Below are 18,341 nucleotides of genomic sequence, written 5' to 3'. Positions count from 1 at the left end.
ACGCGAAAGTCACATGATTATTAGTTTCATCGCGCTTGTGACAGTGTGCAATACTTCTCGTGATGCGAACAAACACATTTTATAATGTAGAACGCATAGTACTCTTTACAGTTCCGATTCCTGAAAGTTAGCATCTGTTGTGTATTTCACAAAGCTTTGAAAAGGGGTTACGATGTGTCTTCAGGCTGTCATCTGTGTGTTATGGACAGTATATGTGTGTCAGACTTCAGGAAGTCCAAACATCATCATCATGCTTATGGATGATGTAAGTTTTTCCCGTGTCTTTTAATTCAAAGTTTAGCTGACCAACTGACTCAAAATCACTAATACACTTGCAGTTTGTTTAGATTATTTCACTACTAAAGGCAATATCTTTAAATATGAGAATGTTTCTGTTGTTCATATTCTGTTTTTAATTAGTAGTTTTATGTTATAATATGCTGTGTTTACCACAATATCGAAAACTATATTTTAAATGTTGACCTATTTGTCTGTTTTTAAATCAAAAATGCCATTCAGATTAACCCTGGGATGTTTTACACACAGTCGTACATCAGAATATGTACTGTTCATTAAAAATGTTGAATTTTATGGTCCAATTATCATTATTATGCTCATTAATATTGATTATATATACAACTGTCGAACGTAGTGTGAGCAACACTAAGGTCTTTCATTCAATTCCCAGAGCTTGCTTGAATTGAACTGCTGTTTGAGATTGAGGTAAAGTTGGTTTTATATTCACTCATTCAGATTTTCTTCTTAATAATATAATTTCAGAAAATTATTCTTTGCTAATTCTAAACAGTGAAATCATATTAGCAGCCAATGACTAGTACAACATATGGTTCACAGTCAAGTAAATGGTGGTAATGTTGTTTTGAAGTCATACCTACAAGTGATTCCAGGCTGAATATTCAAAGTACCATGGTAAACAATATAGGGAGCATACCACAAGTTGTCACTGAACAAATGTGATAATTTAAAACCATTCATCCATTCATTCATTTTCTTTTTGGCTTAGTCCCTTTATTAATCCAGGGTCGCCACATTGGAATGAACCACCAACTTATCCAGCACATGATTTACGCAGTGGATGCCCTTCCAGCTGCAACCCATCACTAGGAAAGATCCATACACACTCATTCACACACATACACTACGGACAATTTAGCCTTCCCAATTCACCTGTACCATGTCTTTGGACTTGTGTGGGAAACCAGAGCACCCGAAGGAAACCCACGCAAACATAGGGAGAGAACATGCACACTCCACACTGAAATGCCAAATGATGCAGCCGATGCTCGAACCAGTGACCTTCTTGCTGTGAGGCGTACATACTACCTACTGCGCCACCGCATCGCCTAATATAAAACCAACTTTACTTCAATCTGTTTGTGTGTGATAAATAAATGGTTAATTGCTTTGCGATTTTGGATATAAGTGTCCGTCCAAGATTGTAAAAGAAGCAGATCTTAGCTGAACTGTGGATTAAAGATAAATCATCCCATTTTGGTGTTCGCATTTAACATAATTTTACAAATGTGATTTTATATGCATGAAAAAAAATAATTCAAATGCAAAAAAAGAGTCAACTTTTATATTTTGAATAAGGTTTGCAAGAATGGAAATAACAAATGTGAGTAAAATAAAGTTTCGTCATCTTTCAGCATGAATGTGGAAATGAAACGGCATTGTTAAAATATATCCAAAAGTATGTGGTCATACTATATTTAAAATGAAGATATTTTTTTCTGGCAAATGGTTGAGACTTTGTGGTTTGAAACATAATATACATAAAGATTTAAAAACAATTTTAGGAATCTGCTGAATATTTCTTATTTAAAACTTGCGTCACAAGGTTGTGGTATTGTTGGTAAAGTTGAGTATTATAAAATAGTATAAACTGTTATTGGACTAAATTAGATTTCAGTGTATGACTATGTTAAAAATGAAATTATGGTAAAAATGCTCTTAGATATTATATACTCATGATGATTATATATATATATATATATATATATATATATATATATATATATATATATATATATATATATAGACACACACACACACATTTTTTTTTCCTATCATCATTTAAACTTCTTTCATTTTCCACCTACTGCATCTTTTTGTGTAACGTGTGCCTTTTTACTGTACATATTTATTGTCTATGTATGTACAGACTGTATGATTGTACGTGCAGACATATATTTACATCTATGCTGTCTTAAAGAAAATGTATGGCATTGTATTTTGCACTGTATTATGTTTATTTGTATCCTGTTTATTGTCTCAAATGTGTTGCTGTATTTTGCACTGTCTAGAGCCTGCACCTAAGTTATTCACCCATTATGGCACATGTGCTGCTGGCGATGTGACAATAAAAGTGATTTGATTTATGTGAAAGTATGTGAATTGCAAAACTGGCTCTATTTATTTCTTGTATGCTTTAAATGTACAGTGCTCAGCATAAATGAGTACACCCCCTTTTGAAAATAAATATTTTTATCCATTTCTCAGTTAATAGAGCCAATATATTTTGATGCATTTAAACAAAACATTAGTTATATCCATTAAAATAAGAGTTTGGTCACAGAACATCATTATAAGAATAGAAAGATAATACATTTCAATTCAATTATTGCAAAAAAAATTTGACTAAGTTTTATATATAGATTATATATTCTTATGTTTATCTTGATTTTCCTGTTTATTATGAATTAATTTCATACTCATTTGCAGCATATTAATTTGGGTGTACATTTGTTTAATTAATCTCATGTATTCACAAATGTAATATTGTAAGGCTTAAAGCTTGCGCTGCTATTCTGAACCAATAATCGAAAACAGAAAGCAGTTGAAGGATAGCGTGTTTAAATCAGTTATTCATCTGACTCCATTATAATTAATCTGACTCCATTAAAGTTATGTTTAAATATACAGACAGTAGAATGAAACAACTTAATACACTGTATAGAGAAACTTAGCTGTAACAAATGCACTGCTGTGCAACAAGACAGTAAAACTGCCTTTGTTAGCGGATGAGGCTATGCATTGATGTGTGGGAGACGGAGTGATCAACACTTTCCTTAAACTCTGAGCAAAGCATTGTCAAGGTGAAATATCTACCCTCAAATCCAGCTAAACATGAAAGCAAAGTCGTGGAGATGAAGTGAGGGAGACAGACAGAAGCATGTACTAACATACTCTCCTTTGACCATGATGACTCAACAATAGTCAATGGATTGTATATTGATGTGCAATAATGTCTCTGTTGATTTCATCACTACAATGATTAAGTCATAAACTGTTATATGAGAGAAGATCACGAGCAGATGAACTGTATATAGTGAAAAGCATGTAAATTCTGTATGCAAATGGCAGAGATGTGTATTAGACCTGTGAGGAACTCTGCCACACCATGAGGACTCATCTTTTACTCGGAATGTCCAAGTAGTCTTTCATTAGCATATGCTTAAAATATTGTGAAACATCCTTTAGAAAATATTAACTCAAAAGAGAGACCCGTGAAGGGTGTACTCATTTTTTCTTACCTCTTTATATGTTATTTTATGCTAGGTTCTTGTATCTATGTTAATTGTATCACACACAAGCAAAGCTTCAAATAGGAAAGTTATAAAGAAAAAAAAAGTGTTATTGAAGTTTCAAACTTTGTCAATCTACCAACTTTAGTTTAAATATTTAAATCACACAGAGATTGATATTAAAATTTTCTCCATAAACTGGAAGTATGCTCATGACATATTTTGTCTTCCTCCACAGATGGGATGGGGGGATTTGGGAGTATTTGGGGAGCCCTCCAAGGAAACTCCACACTTGGATCTGATGGCTGCTCAGGGAATGCTGTTCCCAAACTTCTACACCGCCAACCCTCTGTGTTCCCCATGTAAGTGCTGCTTCTACACTGTAAAAATATCCATATATTAGCAGTTTTCCATAATTTGTGGTTCATGTTTTTATCTTTTATGCTTATTTATGCTTTTGAATTGCCTAAATGGACCTTGATCTTTCCGCCAACAACTTTTAACCTTAACCAATCTGAAAAAGTGACTTTTATGAACATTTTTAATGGTTTAAAATAATATAATGTCTGGTTTGGTGGTATAAAAACCTTTTAATATACTGCCAGTATACATTTTCTGTTATTTTACAGACTTATTTCTGTATTATTGCTTATACATTATTTCAAACTGCCAAAATGTCAATAAAAGTCACTTTGTTTAATGGAGTTGCATTTTCAACATCAAAAGTGGACAGAGCAAAGATCAACATCCCATAATGCAATTCACAACCGTAAATAAAAGGAAAACACTGGTGAATCACAAAATATGGAAACTGGTAATTAACATATTTTTAGAGTGTAACCTTACCTTTATCTCTTTATCACACTGCTTTTGTTCTTGAGAGGAAAATTAGCATAGTGCTTACTGTACAGTACTGTATGCTCCCTGCGATTAAATCCCTCAAACTGTATCCGACCACAATGCACCACTTAATAATTTAGATTTAGGTAATGCCTCGGAAATAAATGCACTGTAGTTATTTGTTTTGCCAGTTCAAGCAAACCATGAAGTACAAAAAGATGTGTTTGTTTTCAAATAGATTTATCATATACAGTTTAACCGATTTAGTTCATTCATCTGGGTATTTCTTGGCCATAGAAAATTTGCATACAGTGTGCATAATGCTCAAAATAAAATGTAGACAAATGTGTAGACACTCTGCTTGCTCAGTCTACTTATTTAAAATCTATTTTTGGTGGATAACTTAATTTTTTATGTTAAATTCATTTAAATTTGCAATAACAATTGAGTTAACTTAATTGATTTGTGTTAGGACTACATGAAGGTATTATGTGAAACCCACCATTTTTAATAACGTGCTAAGGCACTGAGAAAACAATCAATGTTTATGATGTCAGAGTTATCATAAAAATGTAGTAATTTAACACACACACACACACACACACACACACACACACACACACATACACACATATATGGCTTTTTTGGCTTATATATAACCAATAAGCAAGGTAAGCAGTCACTTAGGGGCCTAAAAAATGTAGAGTTAAAGAATCACTAGACTGATGAAGGCTTATGGCCAAAATGTTGTTTGTTTCACTTCTGTGATTCCTTTAATAGATAACAGAGTGCGGACCTCCTTTGTTTGGTACTTGTCATTTAAAGAAATTTGGTCACAGCATCAAACTTATCTTGTAGAGCATGGCGATTTAGATTTGAAAGAAAAACATCTAGAAACAATTGACTGATATAGGAAAAAGACAGCAGTATGAATCAATGAATGTATTCGAAAATAAAATAAAACAGTTACATGTTAGTGCTTTTCGGCCCCATGGCTGGAATTGACCCCAAGTCACTCAATCTGGCCCTATTTACAAAACAGACAAGCTTAATATAAGTGATTACAATATAACGGCAAAAACATTTACAAGCACAGGTGTGAGACTTCAGAGCTGGACAAGCACCCATGTTTTCAGCTCGCTTGTGTTTTAATGTTTAATTACAGCCAGTCATATCCGACTGTATTTATGTGACATCCACAAGATGTTCATTTTGACAACAGTTTGTGAAATGTGAAAATGAGGCTTTGCCATAATAATAATAATAAAAAAAAGATTTTATTATGGATTCACAATCACATCATGTAAATAATCAATTTGTGTTGGACAACATGAAGGAATTAAAGTGGGTTCAACATAAAACAATTAAGTTGACCTCCAAAAAAACTGTAATTGAGTTGATACAGCTCATTTTATATGCATACCTGTAGTTTGGACAATCAGCAAACAACATTTTTTTGTGTGTATAACACAATAAATTCTGCTTAATTTTACATCAATTTAGTGTCTCATTGAGCAAAAGTGCTATTATTTTTTTATTAAATAAAATTATTTATTATGAGTGTAAATAAGTACACACCACACAAATCTCTCTTTTAAATTAATATTTTCTAAACACTCAAAAAATATTTAGCTGTTTGTTCAAACTACTTATTTAAAATGAGCTGAAACAACACAATTGTTGAGATTTTTAGAGGGAACAACTTAATTGTTTAATGTTCAATCCACTTAAATTTGTTAAGTTAACTTAATCATATTGTGTTGGGACGACATGAATAAATTGTGTGAAACCCTGCATTTTTTTTTACAGTGAAGAAAAATGTAAAATACATTAGATTAGTGTTACATAGGGAGTCGAAGTGACAACAGAGGTGAGGATCCAAATGCAGTTTAATAAGAGTCAGGCAGGCAATGATTAAAACAGGAGCAAACAGAGACATAAGGATAATTCAAAAGTGTAGCCACCAAGCAAAATGGTTGATACAGGCAGCAAAAAAACATACATGAGAAAACAAGGCACACCAAGTGTAGAAATGTTACAGCAAACAAAACAGCAAAGTCAAAGAATATAGAATACACAAGACATGTTACTCGTCTACTTTTGAATGAGGAAAAGAATAACAGTCAATATGGCAAATGAAGCCCCGCCTTCAAATACAGGAGCCAATCAGCTATCGCTTTATTGTAAATAAAGCCCACCTTCAAATACAGGAGCCAATCAGCGATCGCTTTATTGTGAATAAAGCCTACCTTCTAGTACAGGAGCCAATCAACGATCGCTGTAAAATTACAATTTTGCGGGGGAAGGGCTCAGACCAGACGTGAGTTTCTGCAGATTTTGTGTGATACGAACATTTAGAAAATAAACTAAATAGACAGTTGTTGTTTAATTTAATTTGTTCTTCGTTATGTAAAATGTTTCCGTAAGCTGGGCAAGTAGTTTTGGAGAATTTGATGTTTCCCCATTCAAACAGTATGCCCGAGCATATTGCCCGAGAGGCGGTACAAAGATGGCCCCAGGTAAAGTGACTTGTCTTACGATTTGACAAAGTGTGTTTGTGTGTGCTGTTTTATATGGTCCACTTGATTAGTCCACCATGAGCTTCTAGTTGTGTGTGTTATCAGGGGAAACCAGGAACTGGTGTGTCTGAGATGCACGATGGGTGTTGTAGTTCATTTAATTGGCATATGTGTAGTTATCCAGCAATCTGCACTGGCTAGAACGCTGGTGATTGTGATAATTAGTCAGTATCAAAGCCAAAACTGCAACTAATCTAACATAAAAACTGAAGATCTAAGACCAAAAATTAACACACTTAAATTAGTATGTTAGAAGAAAATAATATAAAATTTTGTAGTTTATAGCATTATTTTTGCAATACATAATTTCAATTTAAATACATTATCTTTCTATTTTTAAGGATGTCAGATTTCTAAGCTCTTATTTGAATGGATATAAATGTTTTATAAAAGTGTTTTGTTTAAATAATCCAAACATTTATTGACAATATTCACTGAGGAAATGTGAAATATGAAATTTCAAAAGGGAATGTATATATAAAAGAGAGAGAGATTTTTCTTGTTTTGTTTTGTTTTCTTCTGGTAAAATTTAGTTTGCGGTTACCTTTTAAATAAATTTAAATATATTGAGGTAATAATTTGTCATTCGAATTATAACATTGGTCCTATTCTTTCATTGTTTTTGCATTTTCATCCAACTGAACAAAAAAAAAAATCCTCAAATTCTTCCGCAGTCTTTTTAATTCCACATGAGAGCTCGAGACGTGTGTGTCTGCATGATAGTGAGAGGACAACTTATTATGCTAATATGGATAATACACCAACAGGTCTGAAATATGCTAATTATGCATAATTTGGGAATTTGAATAGACTTGCTATGCAGAGCGGCTCCTCTTTTTCAATTCTAATTAATTTTTAAGCAAATAAGGCTTAATCAATTGTTGATCTGAAATTTGTGAGATGAAGGTGCCCGGGAGCTCTGCTACCTGCCGCTGTACAGAGACGTTATTATAGAGCTTTGCTTCAGAACTTAATTAGACTTTTAATCACAAAGTAGATAGAGGAGAACTTCCTAATCAGAATATCCAGGGTGAGCTCTCTCATGTCCAGCGTCTCTTATTCTCTGCTCTCTCCATCAAAATAAGTCTTGAAAATACCACACGTTTTACATTTCTGAAAATGTAAACATGTTGTGATTGAGCGTATTGAACCTTGGATTAGATTTAAATATGGACTGCTTATAGGCACCCAAGACTGCCATAAAGGTGTTTTTTTGCATTTTATGTTTGTGATGTTTGCTTTTGAATAACAATGTACAACAGGGGTTTTAAACAGGGGTCTTTCGGGATGCATTAAGTGAGTGATGAGGTCCATACAAAACAAGACACACACACACACACACACACACACACACACACACACACACACACACACACACACACACACACACACACACACATACACACATATATGTATATATGCATGTATTAATTTCCCAAATAATGAGCAAGGAATTTTTCACAGTATGTTCTTCAGGAGAAAGTCTTATTTGTTTCATTTCGACTAGAAAGAAAGCTGTTTTTATTTTTGTTAAACAATTTTAAGGTCAGTATTGTTAGCCCTTTTAAGTTAATATAAATTAGTGATATAAATATATTAATACATATAAAAAATATACAGGGGGGCTAATATTTCAGGATGGCTAAAAATTCTGATTTCAACTGTATAACACTGGTGTGAAAAAAAAACTAATAAATATAAAATGGTAAATAAAATTATCTTATAATTACAGTCATTCTTAAATAATCCAAAAGTTGGTAAAATAATTTAATTTAATTTAATTTAATTTAATTTAATTTAATTTAATTTAATTTAATTTAATTTAATTTAATTTAATTCTATTACTATTTTTTCCAGTGTAGACAGACGCTTTAAAAAGTCAGGCAACAATATTTCTGCTTGTGGGACATATTCAGCACATCGTGTAAATAGCAGAATACTGGTGTAGTTTTAGTTACTTCAAAATTGATTTATTTCACTTTAATACTAATGTCACTGTTGAATGACGCAGCTCCATTGTGTACCTTGGAATTTATTTTCATATTAAATATATCCAATTATGGTACATTTGAATTTACAAATTCAAAATTCATTCACTCAAAGCGGATGCCCTTCCAGCAGCAACCCACTAATGGGAAACACCCATACATTCTTACATGCACATACATACATCACTGCGGCCAATTTTTATTTTACCCAATTCACCTATAGCACATGTCTTTGGACTGTGGGGGACACCGGAGCACCCGGAGGAAACCCACGCGAACAAGGGGAGAACATGCAGACTCCATCAGCGACCTGCTTGCTCTGAGGCAACAGGGCTAACCACTGAGCCACTGTGTCACCAATTTACAAATTATGTTGTTTAATTTTACATTTTTTGCAGAAAATCATTTAAAAAATCTACATATTAGTAATATTTCATAATATAACTCGTTACTATATGTTGTTCAGATAAATGCCTTGTTTAGCATTTACCTAAAACAAACACTTAATGGTGACGTGGTGGCGCACTGGGTAGCACGTTTGTTTCACAGCAAGAAGGTCGCTGGTTCGAGCCTCGGCCAGGTCAGTTGGCATTTCTGTGTGGAGTTTGCATGTTCTCTCCGAGTTCGTGTGGGTTTCCTCCGGGTGCTCCAGTTTCCCCCACAAGTCCAAAGACATGTGATACAGGTGAATTGGGTATGCTAAAACTGACCGTCATGGGTGTGTGAATGAGTGTGTGTGGATGTTTCCCAGAGATGGGTTGCAGCTTTTAAGGGCATCTGCTGCGTAAAAACATTTGCTGGATAAGTTTTCGGTTCATTCTGCTGTGGTGACCCAAGATTAATAAAGGGACTAAACCAAAAAGAAAATGAATAAATTAATAAAATAAACTTAATTAGAGTTTTTCTAAATGTAGGAAGGTGTTTTATATTCGATAACCGATATATAATTTGTGTATGTTTCACAGCAAGAGCTGCTCTGCTAACGGGAAGACTTCCAGTGCGAAATGGGTTCTACACCACCAATGCTCATGCTAGGAACGGTATGATCATAAACCATTTTTCAAGGATGTTATGGCTTTGCATTTAAAAAATGGGTAACACTTTATTTTGATGGTCCATTTGAGTATTATTAGACTGTCTGCTCAATGTCTGTTGATACTGCTCCTTCATCAGACATTTAACTGACTAAGAAACTTTGCAAGTACATGTCAACTTACACTAACCCTAACCCCAAGCTTACAGTCTACTTATAACCTAATGAGAAATAATTGTCATGTAGATGCAATGTAATTTATATTCAACAAACGGACTATCAAAATAAAGTGTGACCAATAAAAGTTGTCATAATAGAAGTTAATGGAGCAAAAACAAGTATAAGGTATCGAAATGGTAGTAAATTTGAACAGTACACAAGGGCTCAAAAAAGTGTTACAGAATTGACATGAATTAAACTATCCTTTTAATGTTGCACTCCTATATTCTGGTTACTCTGTCCTCCAGCATACACACCACAGGAGATAGTAGGAGGAATATCTGCAGATGAGATTCTGCTTCCAGAACTTCTTAAGAACAAACACTACATCAGCAAGATTGTTGGGAAGTGGTGAGTTTTCCTTTTTCTCAGAACAAAGACACAGGCTGTAATCCAAGATAAAACTGTATTCAAAAGTAAAACGTTTGAGACAGGGTTCCCACGGGTCATGGGGATTTCTGAAATATTGTGGAATTTTAAAAGGTCTACGCCAGACATTGAAAATCAGGAACTTTTATATATTATTGTTTCATGTAATAAAGACTGGATTTGACTTCCAGCTTGTCAAAATATATTTTTCTATACCCTGTTTATTAAACACTTTGTTTTGTGTGTTTGCACATTGTTAGGCTGTTTTTCACTTGATTCATTTATAGTCATTTTATTCTTTTCCCAACTTCAATCATAAATCATCAAGCTGTATGTATTAATTATTTGTTGATTATTTTAGTCTACACTGTAAAGAATATTTGTAAATTTTACAGTTTATTTTTGCTGAATTGAACATTTTGAATAGTTTAAAGTGATCTATTGCTTAGGTTAGCGTTGAATATTATTTATTATATTATTACCTTGTAATAAACTGCTTTTTACAGACTTATTTCTCTGTGTATTATATCTTGTACATTATTTCAAACTGCTAAAATGTCAATAAAAGTCACTTTGTTAAACTCTAGAGTTGAATTTTCAACATCAAAAGAGTCAGAGCAGAGATCAAGGTCCCATAATGCAATTCACAACCATAAATAAATGGAAAAACTTATGTAAATCACAAAATATGGAAAGTGTTATTTGACAGATTACAGTGTGTAATTCTTAATTTTGCAGTACCTTTTCTCCAAATTTGTAATTACATTTTTCTGTAATTTATATAAAGGAACAATGAGTTCTCTGTTTCATTTCTTTTACTAAAAAGAGAAAGCATTCATCCATATATTTGCCTTCCAGCTTATCAAAATATATATTTTCTATACTCTGTTTATTAAACTTTTAAGTGTTTGCGCATTATGTTTAGGCTGTTCTTCACTTTATTAACTTGTTGTCATTTTATTCCTTTCCCATCTTCAATTAAATATTGTCATTAGGCTGTATTTGTCAGTTATTTGTTGATTATTGTGGCCTAAACTGTCAAAAAATATTCGTACATTTTACAGTTTATCTCTGTTGAATAGAATATTGTGAGTATTTTAAAGTGATATATTGTTTAGGTTGGTGTTGTATATTATGGTACAAAAACCTTGTAATAAACTGCCTTTTACAGACTAATTTCTCTATATTTTATATTTTATACTATATATGATTTCAAACTGCTACAATGTCAGTTAAAGTCACTTTGTTTAACTCTAAAGTTGAATTTTTAATATCAAAATGTGAAATGTGAATCACAAAATATGGAAAGTGTTATTTGACAAAACTCTGCAGCGCCTTTTCTCTTAAAATTTGTCGTTTAATTTTCCTGTAACTTATATAAAGGGAACAATGAGCTCCCTGTTTCTATTCTTTTACCAAAAAAAGAGTGTTTATCCATTAATTAAGCACATAAAGCCTATATTTGATACCTGAATGAATCTAAATGATCAAAAGTAACAAAATTAAATGATTTTAAACAATAGCATAATAAAAAGCATGTAAAATAACACATTTTAGCAATGGATGCTACAAACAAAGCCTTGTTCTAATAGGCTTTGGCTGAATGCATGACGTGATAATGTCATAACAATAATAACGCATCTAAAGCTGGTCTAATGATAAGCACAGTGCCATGGCGTGTCTACTGTATGACAACTCAGGGTATCGCACACTGGTGATGGCTATTTTAAATAGTCAATTTCCTCAAATTTTGTAAATTCTGCTCAACACAGCAGCTCCCTGTTTTTCTGTTCATTTACAAGGAATGTAAATTCAACTTTTTAGTCTGTGAAGGTCAAGTAAATGTCAGGGAATTTGACATTTGTAGGAATCTTGAGTAAAGTGCATTTTAATTCCACAGATTTATTTTTTTATTAGTCTAATTTTCTGCTTGACAGGATAAAAAAAACAATGACTCAGAAAAAAAAAAAGTATTTTCATATTGCTTCTAGTTCATTGGTCACTTTTGTAATCACATTGCATTATGGCATCCAGTTCCATCTAATGTCCACTTGTTTGAGAAATATAACATCTTGAGAAATTAAAAGGCAGAATGTGTCCAAAATAATGGAGAATGTGTTATATTTGAGGACATGGTCACATCCAAAAAAGAAAACTTTAATAAATTATCCGCATGTTAAGTCATGACGCATCAGTGACGTGTGGAACACTGTTCTCGGGTCCAAACTGCTACTCATTTAAATTGAGAAAATATGTTCGTTTATGGCGTTTAACACATTAAAGTTTATTTTATATAAAATCATGGTGTACACATTTGTCTCTGGGCTTGCTGTATGACAAATATCAAAATTTTAACAATTTATAAAACATTGATTACTTTCTGGTCATGCAATATTAGACATGGATATGAGTATTGCGATCGTGATCTTCAAAAGTGTTTCAACACTTTGTAAATGTTTATTATTTCCATTTGTTGAGTCTCCCCATGCAATTCCATAGAAGCTGCTTCGCGTGACGTTACACTTAACAACCGGATTAATTAATTAAATTGTTCCAATTTCTTTCTTATTCATCTTTGGAACACAAACTAAGATATAAAAGATGAAAGGTATTTAGAGTTCAGGTATTTAGAGTCTAAAAAAACTAACCACAACTCAAAGAAAAACCAAAAACAAATTTGTCAAAATTTTCTATGTGACTTCAGTGGTTCAGCAGGTTCATATAAAGCTCCAAGAACATTTTTGTGCACCAAAAAAACTGTCAAATATACTTTATCTGTTCTGCATCAGATTGTGGTGTACATTTACTATCTGCAATTTTTTATTAAAATATTTTACATTATTAATGACTGTATGTAACACTGTCCATTGTAAAAACACACCCTAACTGACATAGGGAGTTTATTCATTTTCTATTTGGCTTAGTCTCTTTATTAATCTGCGTTCGCCAAAGCAGAATGTACCGCCAACTTATCCAGCATATGTTTTACGCAGCGAATGCCTTTCTAGCTGCAACCCATCACTGGGAAACATCTATACACACTCATTTATACTTACACTCATACACTACAGACAATTTGGGTTACCCAATTCACCTATAGCGCATGTTTTGGACTCGTGGGGGAAAACGGAACATCGGGACATGGAGAGAGCATGCAAACTCCACATGGAAACACCAACTGACCCAGCCAAGGCTCAAACCAGCAACCTTCTTGTGAGGCGACCCACTGCGCCACCAGGACACCCGAAATAGGGAGTTTTTCCTCGAAAATTAAAATTTTTTCACCCTCAAGTGGTTTCAAACTTTTATGATTTTCTTAATTTTTGTGAACACAAACCAGGATTTTAAAGAAAGCTGAAAACTGGTAGCCATTGACATCCATGGTTTGTTTAATACTGCATTTTTTATCTCTCCATAGTTTTGACTGAACAGATTTCAAATGAAAGAAGATAAATTTGAAATATTTGATTGCGAATTTCTTCATTTGTGTTCTGAAGTTTAATAAGTTTCTTATGGGTTTGGAACAAAATTAAGATGAGTCAATGTGACAGAACTTTGGAGTAAAACATACCATACAGTACATGCTGCATACTGTCTTACTTGGTGACTCTTTGTTCTTCATCTCCTATACTGTATCTCAGGCACCTTGGGCACAGAACTCAATACCTACCTCTGAAACATGGCTTTGATGAATGGTTTGGTGCACCCAACTGCCATTTTGGCCCCTACAACGACAGCTCCCGTCCCAATATACCTGTCTACAACAACTCTGAAATGAAGGGAAGGTGAGGTACAAACATAAAGCGTTTTGGGTTCTTGCCGATAACACCTTAAAGGTTTTAAATGTCATCATATTTTTTAAGAGACATGCTAAGTTAACATACTTGTTTATCTTAAAAGCAATGATGCAGTTGGTTATTCTGCTTTGAAAATGTGCTTTCTGTGTCTGAATGTCTGACATTGTTTTAGTCTGTATAACCCATTTACTACAAGTTTAATATATTTCAGCACCCCAGCTTGCCTTGATGGAAAACACAGCATATTTAATTATTTTAGCTTTTATTAAGTTAGCTGAGCCTATTAAAAATCATTGGATGCAGCTCAGATTGATCTCATCTATCTGGCAACCTGTGTGGGCATTGAGTTGCAAGGAAGGGGTCAGATGAAAAAAAAGCCCTCTCCAATATTAGAAATGTGGACTGCAATACCTAATCCAACCACTAGGTATCAATCTGCACCATTAAAATCTGCATTAAACAGAAGTTGCTGAGATTTATTACAGTATGTTGATGCACTTCTAACTGAAGTAGACTCTTTTGATAAAAGAGAAGTACTGTGTAAAATGGTACATAACCACTCTGTGTTTACGGTGTGTGTGTGTGCATCACTAGTTCCACTTTCCCTTTGTGGAATAACAATGCAGTCTACTGCCCCCTGTGTGTATGAAAAGGTATCTTCTCACGCAGACACAGAACGTGTCAGGTTCATATGTTCTCTCACAACTATTTGGTCCAGACAGACAGATTCAGCGGATGTGAGACGATAACACAATCACTTTTCTTCACTGCTATTTCTCCTATTTCTGCTTGGTGTCTTTAAGAAAAAAACCAAAACAACATATGATCAACATTCTGGTCTAATGGTTGTGAATAGACAAGCAAAAATCTTACATAGAGGGCTCTATTTTAACGATTCAGGTGCAAAGTCTAAAGTGCATGGTGCAAAAGCATTAAGGGTGTGTCCGAATTCACTTTTGCTATTTTAAGGATGGAGAAATATGCTCCGCGCCATGGCGCATGGTATAACAGGATTAGGGTCACTTCTCCCAGTCCCTTTAAGAGTCAGTTGCATCACTCTATGGTGCATTTGCTATTTACATGGCACACTTTGTAAGAGGAAAAACTGAACCTTCATTTGCAAGAAAACAGTTGAACAGATCATCTGCAGTAGAGGATGCAGAATGAGCCTCCTCCATTTGGCCACTTTACTTTATCATCACTTTACTTATACTCCTCACTTTACTCCTTTATTTTCGTGGATAAGGAAACAGTTGAAAATCACTCCACTGAGGCCATCCATTAGCCTACATATTTAATTTACTTTGTTAAGCACAAAGATTTGTTTCAAAACTATTTTTAAATTCAGTTTTAATTATCAGCAAACAAATAAATGAACAATAATAACGACATGTGGTCAAAAAAATATGTAGTTTTTGTAGTTTCTATGTAGTAAACAATACTTTTTGTAACAGTTTAATCCTTAATGTTGTACATCCTGTGTGTATTAAGCAATGTGTAAGCGTTTGAACCTGCATAGGCACATAAATAATGCGCTCTGCGCTGGACTTTAGACCTGCTTTTACTTGGTCAATTGCACAGTCTATTTCAGTTTCTCAAAATAGCAAAGCACTAACAATATGTCTTCTTAACACACCTTCTTTTATAGACCGGTACACCCAAGAGTCCACAAAGTGGCGCAAATGGATTTGCTATTCAAACAACGTAGCGCAAAATGTGAAAATTAGGGTTGCACTGGTCTAAAAATAGAAACAAATCAGTGTATGATTGGGCCCAGAGTTTTTATTTTGTTTTTGGTCCAAATATCAAAAAATTCTTAAATCAAGATATGTTTTCTAGACAAGCAACAAATATTTTCTGGTAATAATATGTGAAAATTAGATGAGTTTACCCCTAAAACTCGCAAAATAATCTGCCAATGGAATAAGCTAAACAATCTTGTAATTAATAATAACAATAATTATTAATGTTTAGATATTTCGATTAGAAACTGGACAAAAACTTCAAGTAAGAAAAGCAATTTCTGCACTGCACTCAAGCACTCCTTAGAAAATAGACAAATCTTCTCTCGCTACATGTTATATGTCTGTTTTACGAAGTAATTTTCCTTCTTTTTTCGCACCAGCTGCAATGTAGCATCTAATTTTCTGCCCATTTGTTCCTTCCAAAACAGCCATATGTGCATTCTGGGTCATTGGCTTTGGCGATAGGGCTAGTTTTGCGCTTAGCAGTGAGTTTAATCAGCATGGCGTGTTTGAGGCTGGCCAGATAAACACACACACACATACACTGACACCCCAGAGATGGCAGGTTGTGTTAGCGCTATGTTTGGACACCTGGAACAGCCGGAGCATAAGAGAGTTGCCTTTACCACTCCACGCCTCAGCACCTTCTCACAACACATGTGTGTCTTCTGAGACCCAATCTCACAATTTACCTCTTCAAATTCACTTCCAAATCACACCCTGGTGCAGCTCTTGGTTTAGGAAGCTTGTCATTTGGAACAGGAGCTCATATGGTGTTGAGTTTGTAGGGATTGTCTCATTAGATCTGCGGAAAGCTGAGATGGTCTGTGTGTTTTGCAGGTATTACGAGGAGTTTGAGATTAATGTGAAAACGGGTGAATCCAACCTCACCCAACTCTATTTGAAGGTGAGTTTTCCTGCTCGTTGGCTAGATTAATGTTTATTTGTGTGGATCAGACATGGACAGATGCACTGCGGGATTTGCCTGATATAGGTTTTGATCCTATCTGTCTATAGGAAGGCTTGGACTTTATCTCTCAGCAAGCCATGGCCCAGCGGCCCTTCTTTCTCTACTGGGCTCCAGATGCAACCCATGCACCTGTCTACGCCTCAAAACCCTTCTTGGGAAAGAGTCAGAGGGGACGGTAGGCCAGAATTACAGTATTAAAAAGTATAAAACTGCACAGTGTAACTTTATTAGTATGTTGGAGTGGAATATTTATTGATAAATTATGATTAGCAGAATATCTATCAGTTTTGCAAAGTGGGTGCAATAAGTCATATTTTTGTGTGCCTAGATCGAATGCATAGGATGTTTATCCAACTGTAACCAATCAGATTGTCGCTCACAGTCTTTTTACCCACCTCCCCAGTATAGGTGCGGTTCTGCTATTGGCTAGACTGGGTCCAGAGACCTGAAAATAAATATTAATGGCAGGAGTCAAGAAAAATCAAGTCAAGTAGAAAAATCAAGTCAAGTTTTCAGTCATTTGTCTTCTTTAAAAGTCTAAATGTTTGCACCTTGACATGTTTTTTTTTGTTTGTTTGTTTGCTTATTTGTTTTTTGCTGTAATTAGGTTTAATTTGGTCAGAAAACTATTTATTATTTGTTTATTTTAGTGTTATAATTACATTTAAAAAGCTATTTAAAAAAAATTTCTCAAGGCAAATGTTATATCGCAAGAAATATTATTACAACAATAGTTCTCATCATCAAACAAATTTAAATAATAGTCAACGATAACACAAGTAAACACATCATGCAGTTTTAAAATAAAGCTTTTTTTTTATTATTAAAGGAAAACAAAATACAGAACAACATAGCCCTGTGTGGAAAAAGTGTTATTAACAGGCTGTGCCATCCTTAGCAGCAACAACTGCAATCAAGCATTTTTAATAACTTGCATTGAGTCTGTTGCAGCTCTGTGAAGGAATTTTGGCCCACTCATATTGGCAGAATTCAGGTAATTTAATCACTGGAGGGTTTTTGAGTGTGAACCACCTTTTTAGGTCATGCGACAGAATCTCAATTGGATTTAGGTCAGGACTTTGACTAAGCCACTCCAAAGTCTTTATTTAGTTTTTTCTTCCTCCATTTGAGACTTGCTCCTGTGCTTTGGATCAAAAAATTGCATTTCCCTGTAATCTGTTTCTACTTTTTATATGTGTAATTTATGTACAATACTGTCTAAAGGTAAAGTGCAGTAACTGCACATTTAGACA

General features: G+C 34.0%; 1 protein-coding gene across 1 annotated transcript in view; it reads left to right on the top strand.

Moving 5' to 3' along the window:
* The first annotated feature begins 4 nt into the window (after positions 1-4).
* galns (galactosamine (N-acetyl)-6-sulfatase) overlaps positions 5-18,341 on the top strand; it is a 79,678-nt gene continuing 61,341 nt past the window's right edge. Inside the window, 7 exon segments of the mRNA NM_001080641.2 lie at positions 5-265; positions 3,787-3,910; positions 9,921-9,995; positions 10,456-10,558; positions 14,218-14,361; positions 16,959-17,025; positions 17,136-17,263. Of these exon segments, the coding sequence (NP_001074110.2) occupies positions 173-265; positions 3,787-3,910; positions 9,921-9,995; positions 10,456-10,558; positions 14,218-14,361; positions 16,959-17,025; positions 17,136-17,263 (734 nt within the window). The 5' untranslated portion in view covers positions 5-172.

The sequence above is a fragment of the Danio rerio genome, chromosome 7, assembly GCF_052040795.2.
Source record: "Danio rerio strain M-AB ecotype USA chromosome 7, GRCz13ab, whole genome shotgun sequence".
Taxonomy (NCBI): Eukaryota; Metazoa; Chordata; class Actinopteri; order Cypriniformes; family Danionidae; genus Danio; species Danio rerio.
Note: the sequence above shows the minus strand (reverse complement) of the source record. Positions and strands in the feature narration are given on the sequence as shown.